The 12,656-nt window shown below is 38.0% G+C and overlaps 1 protein-coding gene across 1 annotated transcript in view; it reads left to right on the top strand.

Annotated features, from left to right (window-relative positions):
- AGGF1 (angiogenic factor with G patch and FHA domains 1) overlaps window positions 1-12,656 on the top strand; it is a 31,604-nt gene that overhangs the window by 377 nt on the left and 18,571 nt on the right. The window contains exons 2-6 of the mRNA XM_011959226.1: window positions 110-414; window positions 4,174-4,276; window positions 5,364-5,566; window positions 6,369-6,533; window positions 9,328-9,516. Of these exons, the coding sequence (XP_011814616.1) occupies window positions 217-414; window positions 4,174-4,276; window positions 5,364-5,566; window positions 6,369-6,533; window positions 9,328-9,516 (858 nt within the window). The 5' untranslated portion in view covers window positions 110-216. The remainder of the gene's footprint in view (window positions 1-109; window positions 415-4,173; window positions 4,277-5,363; window positions 5,567-6,368; window positions 6,534-9,327; window positions 9,517-12,656) is intronic.

The following is a 12,656-nucleotide window of genomic DNA, read 5'->3' as shown; positions in this document are numbered from 1 at the left end:
ACGCAGCCCCTCTGCGGCAACAAGCAGTCTCGCGCCGGACCTCATGGCTTCGGAGGCGCCGTCCCCGCCGCCGCCCACCTCCCCTGAGCCTGAGCCGGCCGGGTGTGAGGCTGCCTTTCGCTGCCCGCTCGCTCCCGTGGCCTCTGGGTCCGCCGGCGTCCGTTTCGGCCTGAACGCAGCCCCTCTGCGGCAACAAGCAGTCTCGCGCCGGACCTCATGGCTTCGGAGGCGCCGTCCCCGCCGCCGCCCACCTCCCCTGAGCCTGAGCTGGCCCAGCTAAGGCGGAAGGTGGAGAAGTTGGAACGTGAGCTGCGGAGCTGCAAGCGGCAGGTGCGGGAGATCGAGAAGCTGCTGCATCACACAGAACGGCTGTACCAGAACGCAGAAAGCAACAACCAGGAGCTCCGCACGCAGGTGCTTGGTTCACCTCAGCCCCGCACCCTATCCAGCCCGAGGCGAGGCCTTCGAAGCCCCTGATGGCCTCGGAAGGGGTCCTTGGCAGGGGCTCAGAACTACTGTAGAGTACTTGAAATATAAATAAGTAAAAGTTCAGCGCAGTTACAATTCCAAGTACATTAGGAGCAAACCTGAGTTCAGGTTACTTGACTTAAATCCATGTCTCGCGACTGGCGTGAATTGAACTTAGGTACTGTGGCTACATTGTCTTCATTCTCGCTTGCCCCAACATCCCATTTCCCATTGGCAGTAAGCGCATTTACTGTAGACCACATTTGAGTTTATTAAAATGTTGAACTTGAGTCAGAATCCCATCGTTGCCATTCACTGGATGTGTAAACTTATACCGAGCCTCAGTTCCTCATTAAATGGGAATGATAGCTCACAGTTGTGAAGGTGGAGTAAAACACGAGTAAACAATTTTACAAACTTTTGAACGCTATACCTGTGTAAGGTTGCTCTTCTGGGCGTTTACTTGGGCTTTCTTGTGAAAGTAGGGAAGATATATAACTGCTTTTGTTGGAGACGTTAAGCAGCTTATTTCGTTTTCAAGATAGATAGTAGGGGCAAATGTTAATACTTAAACTGTCGCATTAAAAACAAAAAACCTTGTCCGGGCGCGGTAGTTCACTCCTGTAATCCCAGCACCCTGGGAAGCCGAGGCGGGCAGATCACCAGGTCAGGAGTTCGAGACCAGTCTGGCCAACATGGTGAAACCCCCGTCTCTACTAAAGTACAAAAATTAGCTGGGCCTGGCGGCGGGCTCCTGGAATCCCAGCTACTCGGGAGGCTGAGGCAGGAGAATTGCTTGAACCTGGGAGGTGGAGGTTGCACTGAGCCGAGATCGTACCACTGCACTCCAGCCAGGGCGACAGAGTGCGATTCTATCTCAAAATAAAAACCAAGAGCATAATATTTTTTTTCCACCTTGTTGGCAGGCACTCTCTGCCAGCAGATTATTTCCACATAGTAACTAGTTTCAATTTGACCGTTGTCTAGTTCGTCATAATTTATTGGTACGTTTCCTAAAACCAGTATATAGGCCGAACACTAAAACGTCATCAAACTTATGTTTTACCAAACGGACTATGAAAATAACTGCTGAGTTGCAGTGACTTTGTATGACTGTTACATAGAGTTCTTGACATCATGACATTGTTGGAAAGTTTTTGTTTAGTCAGTTTGAACACCTACGGTGTGTAACTGTGGGAGCATACAAATACGGTAAAAAAAAAAAAAAAAAAAAAATCGGGAGGGGGGAAGGGCGCGGTGGCTCACGCCTGTAATCCCAGCGCTTTGGGAGGCTGAGGTGGGGGATCACGAGGTCAGAAGATAGAGACCATCCTGGCTAACACAGTGAAACCCCGTCTCTACTAAAAATACAAAAAAAAAAAATTAGCTGGGCTCGGTGGCGGGCGCCTGTAGTCCCAGCTACTCGGGAGGCTGAGGCTGGAGAATGGCGTGAACCTGGGAGGCGGAGCTTGCAGCGAGCCGAGATCATGCCACTGCATTCCAGCCTGGGCGACAAAGCGAGACTCCGTCCCCAAAAAAAAAATAGGAGAGGGGAACAAAATATGACAGCCTTTTAAAAATGACAGCCTTTTGAAAAGGGCTTTATAATTCTAAATTGTTGAAGTACTGCTTGTGTTAGAGATTCTAAAACATTTTTTGCTGATTTTCAAAGAGCCAGCATTTTGGTGTTAACTGTTAATTTGATAAATCAGACTAAATAATGGGACTTTGTGAACAGATCCTTTATTTCTTACAGAAAAGAATGTTTTTATGCTAATATTTCGGGAGGTCAGCAATTCTCCCTAAAGAATTAGAAAATTTAAAAGCTGTTAATTCCCGTTCATATTATCTAATATCATTCAGTGTTCTCCACGTGGATTTAATTATTAAATATGTTAATGCCTCTTATAAGCTTTAATACACTTAAAAAAATAGTAGTTCTGTGACTAAACTGCAGCAGAAGCGAACAGAAGGTAATTGCCTGAGAGGAGCATCTGTCTTCCACATGCCTCCATTTTAGTTCAATATTAAAAATTTAATCCCATAAAAAGTCTTGACTCTACTTTGGATAGTGATAACTCCTTACTCTCCTGGTCAGCCTCCCTTGGTTGGGGAGAGGGTGGATTTGATTAACTGTCATTCCACATTACTGAATATGTCTTATCTGGAGCAGTTAAAAAGTTTTGCTTGAGAATTAATGATAACTGGAGAACCATAATACATGTAGGGTTTATACAAGACCCCAAAATAGCCTCGTGCAAATTACTTTGTCTCATCTGATACTTTGTGTGTAAAATTGGGGTTAGGACAACGAATATTTCAGGTGGTTTTGTGAATTAATTAGATGTTATCCAAAGCATCAATTATAGTGCCCAGCATATAGTAGATACTAAGTAATCTAATTCATAGTAACAGACAGTAGCCAGAGCCAGGATTTAGGGCAAGGCAATCAGGTTCCTAGGGCAAGGAATTTAATGGGGCACTAATTCCTGGAGCCTGTACTTGCATGAATCAGAGGAGGGCCTCAAATTTTTCGTGATCAGTTGTCTTGCTTCCCTCACTGTAGTTCCTGCCCTAGTATTAGCAACAGATTGGATAACTCATGAAGTGCACGGATAATCTGTATATAATCAGTTTTATTGCCTTTGTTTAAGCTTTTTGTGTCATTAAATAAATATTTAAAAGCTTGTTTTTTAGTTGGTTTCATGTGTGTAGTAGACATTGTCTCACATTGAGGTCCTCTCATGCTGAGGTATATTGACTGAGGCAGCTTGTTACCTGCTTTTGGGCACTTCCACACACTTTCTCTCTGTCCTATGTAGTAGCATCCTTTTAAGGGTATTTTAGTGTGTGAAGTACATGGAGGACAGATGCCCCTCTCAGGCAGTCACCTTCCCTGTTCTCTTGTGCTACAGTTAATTATAGGACTACTGTTTAATGAAAAAATGTAAAGCTTGTAAGTGGCATTAACATATTCAAGTGGATAGTTAATTCCAAGTGGAGAATACCAAATGAATATTAGATAATTCAGTAGGGATGAGAATTTGTAATTTTTAAATTTTTGAATTATTTAGAACTACTGATGTTAAAATATTAACATAAAAACAATCTTTTTTTTTTTTTTTTTTTTGAGACGGAGTCTCGCTCTGTCACCCAGGCTGGAGTGCAGTGGCCGGATCTCAGCTCACTACAAGCTCCGCCTCCCGGGTTTACGCCATTCTCCTGCCTCAGCCTCCCGAGTAGCTGGGACTACAGGCGCCCGCCACCTCGCCCGGCTAGTTTTTGTATTTTTTAGTAGAGACGGGGTTTCACCGTGTTCATCAGGATGGTCTCGATCTCCTGACCTCGTGATCCGCCCGTCTCGGCCTCCCAAAGTGCTGGGATTACAGGCTTGAGCCACCGCGCCTGGCCAAACAATCTTATTTGTTAGAAATAAAGGACCCTGTTCACAAAGTGTCATTATTTAATTTGATTTTTGGAGGAGATATTTGGACATTTAGTAAGAGAGATTAGGAATGAAAACCTCTTATAAATGTAAAAAGTAAAATAGTAGTTTTAGCTTTTCTGAAGGGTAAACTTGCTGCTCTTGACATTTCTCTAAAACTTTTATGAAGAAAAACAATTATTTGTAACAGCAGGAGATTGGTATATATATTATTAGATCGTTACATGATTTCTTTTTCCTAAAGCCTTGTTTTCTCTCAGGTGGAAGAACTCAGTAAAATACTCCAACGTGGGAGAAATGAAGATAATAAAAAGTCTGATGTAGAAGTACAAACAGAGAACCATGCTCTTTGGTCAATCTCAGGTATTTAGCTTATAGTGAGGATATGCTAATACTGTTACATTCAAATCATGCTAATGTTGAGTTTTCTTTAAATTTAAAATAAACTAAGATCAAGGTAAATGAGAATTGTTAATGCTGTTGACGTCTCTCCATATGATACGGTATTTTCAGATAATCAGTTTGTTCTTCTGGAGGAAAAAGTAGAAATGTATTGTCATTCCTGTGATTTCTATAATGTTGCTAATGTTTTCAGTGGCACACTCACTGAGTAATATTTGGCACACTCACTGAGTAATATTTGGCACACAGTTAGCCATCTACTTCTGTATCTGCCTTGCTTGTGACCAGGGGCCCTTGTTTTCTTGTTGATGTGTTCTAATTAGAATTGTGTATAGTGTCAGTTCTCTCACCCTTGTGGGAGTGGTGAGCCCACCACCATGGCCTCATGAGTGGCATTATGTTATAAAGCAAAATAGCTGAGATACTGAGTTTTAATATATATGCATCACAAGAGGAAATCATCTTTCCTGTTAAGTTTTGCCTTGCTTCATTCAGGACATAATTTGGCTAAATTGCTAAACACAGCAATAGTGCTAACCTTACTTATCTGTATGATATGTTTTAAAAAGTCTGCATGGGGAGAGAAATTTGACAAAAAAAAAAAAAAAAAAACCCCTCATTCCTTGCCTTTATTTCTTTATCAATTGATAAGCAACAATATTAAGGTATTCGGTTAGAAGTTAAATTGATAAGCAACAATATTAAGGTATCCGGTTAGAAGTTAAGAGTTAAGTTTTTTAAATAGAATACAACCTATCTACCTATTTTTATTTTACTCTTGCTGTGGAAAATGTAACCAACTTACCTTTTTCTTTTCTTTTTAACTGACAGCTAGGGTCCTGAAGGAGACATTAGAATCAGAGATACACACTTCTGCAGATTTATTTGTACCATCTGTTTTAATCTTTTAAAATTTGTACAGTTGTAAAAATCATGATTTATTTGAAGTATGTGCTTTTTGTGTTTAAATGCCATTGTTTTGTAATTAAGTCCTTTTTATATACATTATTCCAATATGATATTATTTCACTTAATTTTTTTGCTACAGATTATTATTATCAGACATACTACAATGATGTTAGTCTTCCAGGTAAAGTGACTGAACTGTCAGATCAACAAGATCAAGATATCGAAACTTCTACTTTGAATTCTAAAGACCATTTACAAATAGAAAATGATGCTTACCCTGGTACTGATAAAACAGAAAATGTTAAATGTAGACAAGTGGACCATTTTGCCTCAAATTCACAGGTAATAAAATGCTAAACATGAAACTGTTGATGCCCAAGAACCTGTCCTTCTTTGTTGTTATTATGTGGAAAGATAGACTTCTTTGGTCTGTCACAGCATATACAAGCGTTGTAAACATTCTTATGTGTAATTATGCAAAGAATATTATAGTTTTCAAAAACCAAAAGTAGAACTTGTTCATATGTGTAGTGGTTTTCCTGCTACATTGTGTTCCAAAATTGTATGATATACATAATCTAAAACAAAATTTGTCCAAATATTTTGACTCAACGAAAGAACTGTGGACAATACCACATTTACACCTAAAAAAATTTTAATGTTCCTTTATGTCAGATACCCTGCCACTGTTCAAATTTCCCTGAATCTGTAAATTTGTTTTTATAGTTTGTTTGAATCAGGATCCCTATTGTGTTTGACATACCTCATTTAATCTATGGTTTTCTCCTTCATTTGTCTTTTTGAAGTTTTTTTTCCAATTGAACATATAATTATTGAAGAACCTAGATCTTTGTCTTAGTCAATATTTCAGAGTCTGTGTTTTGTGGATGGCTTCTCCGTGGCATCATACATTTATTCTTATTGTCACTCATTTTTACTGCCTTCAAAACTGGGTCAAAGTTGAAGTTACTGACACACTAGTAAATGTTCTAAAAAGTGGTTCAAATCATAATTGATAGACATCCTTTTCCATTGTAGAAATTGAAGTCATTACTTAAACATAGTCTCAAGTCTTGAGTTCAGCCAGCTTTTTAATTGATATACAGAAGCTTTTGTCTTATTTGGCGTGACTTATCTTTTATAGGAACCAGCATCTGCATTAACAACAGAAGATACATCCTTAGAAGGTTCATCATTAGCTGAAAGTTTGAGAGCTGCAGCAGAAGCGGCTGTGTCACAGACTGGATTTAGTTATGATGAAAATACTGGACTGTATTTTGATCACAGCACTGGTTTCTATTATGATTCTGTAAGTATCTCAGATCTTTTTTTTTTTTTTTTTTTTGAGACACAGTCTCCCTCTGTCACCCTGGCTGGAGTGCGGTGGTCTGATCTCAGCTCAGTGCAACTTTCACTCCCCAGGTTCAAGTGATTCTTATGCCTCAGCATCCCAAGTAGCTGGGATTATAGGCATGCACCACCACACCCAGCTAATTTTTGTATTTTTAATAGAGGCAGGGTTTCACCATGTTGGCCAGGCTGGTCTCAAATTCCATCTCAGACCTTTTAATACTGTATGATACATACCTAGTGCCTGATATCAAATATTAAACCCTAAGACAAAGTAAGAAAGCCAAAAACTGCATTTAAAAATTATATTTGACTCAAAACTCTTTGACAGAAGAATTCTAAAATAGCTTATGGTGCTACACTTCTAAGTTTTTAAAATAAGGTTGTTTATTGTGATTATTAAAGATAATGTTTTGGAGAAGTCTTTATGTATAAAAATAACATCTAAAATATTAGAGCTTTTGTTAGTAAAAGCAGATAGTTAACTACATTGTAAATATTTTAGAACCTAAACTAATTTTTTTTCATAGAATTAATAGAGAAGTAAGGTTAATTTTAGGTTTGAGGTAAGAATTTTAAAAATTATTTCAAATACTTTATGAATTCATTTTAGGCCACATAAGGAGACTTCTTTCTTGAATTCTTAGTAGTGTGTTTATTATTAGCCAGTGTTTTATATTCTGTGTCTTTTAACTCTTTCACTTTAAAAAAGTCAACCTGTTGGCTAGGCATGGTGGCTCACTCCTTGTAATCCCAGCACTTCAGGAGGCTGAGGCAGGAGAATTGCTTGAGTCAAGAGTGCAAGACCAGCCTGGGCAACACAGTGAGACTCTTTCTATAAAAAATTTTAGAAGTCAGCCAGCTGTAGTGGCTCACCCTGTAGTCCCAGCTACTCAGGAGGCTGATGTGGGAGCATCGCTTGAGCTGGAAAGATGGAGGCTGCAGTGAGCCATGATTGTACCACTGCCCTCCAGCTTAGGTGACAGAGTGAGACCCTATCTCAAAAACAAACAAAACTCAATCCGTTAACAGTGAGAACTAGGGAATTAATATGGGATCTAAAATATAATGGACCACTCACTAGGATAGAACCAGAAAATAAAGTTACTGATTTACAATAAAGTGTTATGGCTGTTGAAGTCTAATACTTAATTTTATTTCATTCCAGATTTGATGACAATGATAGAACTCAGTCACATACCTCAAACTCAAGAATCTAGTAATGTAATCTGGTTCTCTGACGAATTATAGAATGTGGTGCACAAAAGTGGAGTTGATGTTCATTATTCCTGTTACTGCAACTATTGTTAACTTATCTAGAGAACATAGTATCATACTAAGTATCTCAATTAACATAAGAGGTTTCATTAGTTTGTCAGTCTGCATATGGTAAACTGTAAGTCCTTATACAGAGAGGGTTTTCTTTCATGGAGGATGCTAATTGACAATGCTAATTAATAACCAGAAAATTAATGTTTAAACACTTATCCAAAGGGAGTGGTTATTATTTAGTTTCTAGGAAAACAACAGTTTCAGGTAGACATTAGTCTTTGTCAATCTTCTGCCTTCCTTTCTGTATCTTTTCTCTTGATATCTGTTGTTCTGTAAATGGTTAGTTACATTCTGCAGGTTATATTTCTGAGTAAATTAGGAACTTCATTGTGTTGCCATTTTTATTGTGTTAATTATTATTTTAGTACAATTTTTTTTATATTTTGAAAATGTCTATATTTGGGACTGACAGATTAAAAAGGTTTGAATTATAAAAGTTCCATTATTACTAGAAATAAAGATTGGAAAGCCTCCATTCAGTTTCTTAGTTAAGAGAAAGATGGTGAGAAATCTAAATATTTTTGTAAGAGATCTGCAAAATGGAGGGATTAAAGACAATAAATTGCAAGTGTCAATAGTTAGAAAAATAAATTATTCTTTTTCAGGAAGTTTTAGTTGCTCAATCTCAGTACATCAAAGATGTTTCCAGGTCTGGTCTGCATGGATTTAGGATATAAATAAAATATAGGCTGTTCAATTAAATCTTGGTTTTAGAGTACTGGCCAGTATATCATAAATGCAGGTGATTACCTAATTTTAACTTTCTGGCTTTTAAATCTGTAATTTTTTGCGTGGTTGCTTGTCCTGTTTACTATAGAATTAATTAATTAGTGGAGACAGTTGTTTATTGATTGCATTATACAGAATGTTATTTTTTGGTATGCATGAACTTTATTTTCAAAATTTTCTTCACTGATTTTAAGTAAGAACATCAAAAGACAAACCTTTGTTTTATGACATTAAGAGGAGGGTTTAGGGGTTTATACTGCCACACCCTTATTGTGCAGTCATTAAGAAGAGTCTAGAACTGCTCTCCTATGGTCAGCTTTTTCTTATGCATGCTTTAGTTTTCATGCCTTCAAAAGTATGATCAATTTTTGTTAATGTATTAAGTGGAACCATACAAAATTGCTGTTTCTTATAAGATAAAAATGGTCAAGTATTGACAGTTTTATATGATTCAATTTAATATTTAGATTTACTTGTTTCTCACACTAGGAAAATTAGATCAGCTATTGAATGGTAAAGTATTTTGGAAGAGTAAAGCATTTTTTATTCTGTTATCTTTAATTCATTGTCTTCTGAAAATACTATAGTTGTTCAAAGAAATATTTACCACATTTGAATATATTCGGCATTTTCGTTAAAGTTTATTTTATCTTAGATGAATTTAGAATTTATTTTTTTCTTGGCTTTCAAAGGAAAATCAACTGTATTATGATCCTTCCACTGGAATTTATTACTACTGTGATGTGGAAAGTGGTCGTTACCAGTTTCATTCTCGAGTAGATTTGCAACCTTATCAGACTTCGAGCACAAAACAAAGTAAAGATAAAAAATTGAAGAAGAAAAGAAAAGATCCAGATTCTTCTGCAACAAATGAGGAAAAGGTAATGTCTTTATAATTTTAAAACTTTACATAATGGTGATAACATGATAATTAAGACAAAATTTTTTATGAAACTGAAAATCATTCAATAACTCTATTTCAAACATGCCCATTAAGATAACAACTAAGGAAAGTTTAGATGGAGCAAACATGGACTCTGTCATAAACTCTGTCACTAGAAATAGAAAGCATTTCTTAAAATTTGAAGGAGATAGATTTAGGACAGATAAAATATCTCATGTTGTATAGTTTGGAAGAAGAATTCAGATCTTCAGTTGGTAAGTTGATGTCAGTGCACAATTCATAATAAAAGATAAACACAGTTTACAGGTAGACATAGATACAGGTTCAACTTTTTTTTTTTTTTGAGACGAAGTTTCATTCTTGTTGCCCAGGCTGGAGTGCAATGGCGTGATCTTGGCTTACCGCAACCTCCACCTCCCAGGTTCGAGCGATTCTCCTGCCTCCGTCTCCCAAGTAGCTGGGATTACAGGCATGCACCAACGCACTCGGCTAATTTTCTTTGTAATTTTAGTAGACACAGGGCTTCTCCATGTGGTCAGGCTAGTCTTGAACTCCAGACCTCAGGTGATCCACCTACCTCCGCCTCCGAAAGTGCTGGGATTAGAGGCGTGAGCCACCGCACCCAGCCTGGAAAACATTACCAAAAAAAAAGAAAAAATCCATTGTTGACAACTATGGAGTGAGCGTTTAAATGGCCTGCAAGACAATGGTTAAGAAAGTGATAATTACATTTAATTGAAAAAAGTATTATGTAGGCCTTCAGATGGTACTTGTAAAGACTAAGGGGAACCCCAAAAATGCTTACAATGATACAATGTCAAGTTGAAAGAAGGAAAATATAAAAAGTTCTCAGTGTTCTTTATTTCTACTCTCTAAACAGATAAGTTTGGTGGTTTATAGGTAAGAAAGGAGGCTTGTTTGTTTTATTGACATTTTATCAACTGGGGCAACTATTTGATATCTTACTCTTGAAATTTTATTTTATGGTTTCCTGTCCTGTCCCTTCCTGTCCTATCCCTTCCTATCCCTGTCCTGTACTGTCCTGTCCTAACAGGGTCTTGCTCTGTCACCCAGGTTGAGTGCAGTGGTGCCATCATGGCTCACTATCCCCAGCCTCCTGAGCTCAAGTGATCTGCCTACCTTGGCCTCCCCAAGTGCTGGAATTGTAGACGTGAGCCACTGTGCCAGCCAGTTTTTCTTACCAAAAGAAAAATTGCTTGATACTACATTCTAAAGTTCACATAAGGAATTAGGATTCTGTTGGATTTTTTTTCTCTTCTCTATTTGATTGGTTTTTGTTCTTCTGTTTTTTTGTGGACAGTACTTAGGAATAGAAGAGTATGTGACTTAAATACTAGAAATGAGTTTTCTGTTTGCTTTCAAGATCTCTGTGGCTTGTGCTTGTTACTCGTGGTTTAATTGTTTGAAAGGCTAGGTTGTAGGCCGGGTGTGGTGGCTCATGCCTGTAATCCCAACAGTTTGGGAGGCCAAGGCAGGCAGATTACTTGAGGTCAGGAGTTCAAGACCAGCCTGGCCAACGTGGTGAAACCCCGTCTCTACTAAAAATACAAAAATTAGCTGAGTGTGGTGGCAGACGCCTGTAATCCGAGCTACTTGGGAGGCTGAGGCAGGACAATCGCTTAAACCTGGGAGGCGGAGGTTGCAGTTAGCTGAGATTGCACCACCACACTCCAGCCTGGGCAACAGAGCCAGACTCTGTCTCCAAAAAAAAAAAAAAAAAAGGGCTAGCTTGTGAAAGCACCTCTTGCTAACAATAGGAAAAGAGTATATAGGGCTCCTCAAATGGCCTTGCCTGAAAAACTAGAGAATAGAGGTGGAAAGCATTCTGTGATACTGTGGTCAAGCTTCGCTCCCATAACTACTCATCTTAGCCATCCTTCTTTGAAAATACGTGAATTCCAAGACAAGAGCTATAAGAAAAATCCTGTTGGAATTTTGAGAATTTCCTGAGGATTCTAAAAGGTACCTGTGAGGCCATGAGAGTATCTTCATCTGTTTTTTTTTATTTTTAAAGATATTTTTGAGCCTCGCTTTTTGTAGGTGGAGGTTACGTGGAAGGAAGACAGTAGGGGAGATAGGAGTAAGTAATTTGAAATATAAATATGTGCCTCAGTGCCCGTAAATAAGCCCTCCTTTCTTTTCACTTAATGACTATCTTAAGTTCTGTACTGGCAAATAGCTTTCCCTGCATATGTTGTTCAGTAAGTAATAAATATACAACATTGGAAACTGCTTTTTTAGGAGTATATACAGATAGGCAACTTTTTTGCTATAGTTTTGTAATGTAAAAGCTCCTCATGGTTTTTCAGCTCCTTGCCCTTGTTCTTGTTCTTGATGAATTTGTATTGCTAGAAGTGTGTATAATTTATCACACTGAATGTTTAGCCAGTCTTCAAGCTGAAAGTATGCTGTTATTAAAGATAGGTGTGTGAGGTGGGTGGATCACGAGGTCGAGAGATTGAGACCATCCTGGCCAACATGGTGAAACCCCGTCTCTACTAAAAATACAAAAATTACCTGGGCGTGGTGGCTCACGCCTGTAGCCTCAGGTACTCGGAAGATTGAGGCAGGAGAATCTCTTGAACCTGAGAAGTGGAGGTTGGAGCGAGCCGAGATTGCATCCCTGCACTCCAGCCTGAGAGACAGAATGAGACTCCATCTCAAAAAAAAAAAAAAAAAGCTGTGTGAGATGCTCTCATATTTAATAAAATAACAGAAGAGCATATGAATTCGCCTCATGTTGCTCTAAGGTAGAAAGAAAAGTGAGAGTGTGTCAGAAACCAAGGGGAAAAAACGGAAAATAATTATTTGCTTTTTCTAAGGCTAAAATAATAGATTTGACCATTGTACAACATGGTGACTATTGTTAACAATAGTGTATTGTATTACTGAAAACTGCTGAGAGCAAATTTTAAGTTTCTTACCATGGAAAAATTGTAAGTATTTGAGGTAATGTACATGTTAATTAACTCAATTTAACCACTCTACATTGTGTACATATTTCAGAACTTCATATTGTACATGATAAAAATACATAATTTTTGTTAATTGAAAAATAGATTTGTTCATTTGTTATAATACATATCAGCTATAAAT

The sequence above is a fragment of the Colobus angolensis genome, unplaced genomic scaffold (genome assembly GCF_000951035.1).
Source record: "Colobus angolensis palliatus isolate OR3802 unplaced genomic scaffold, Cang.pa_1.0 Scaffold49, whole genome shotgun sequence".
NCBI classification, from domain to species: domain Eukaryota; kingdom Metazoa; phylum Chordata; class Mammalia; order Primates; family Cercopithecidae; genus Colobus; species Colobus angolensis.
This window is presented reverse-complemented; position numbering and strand designations above follow the sequence as displayed.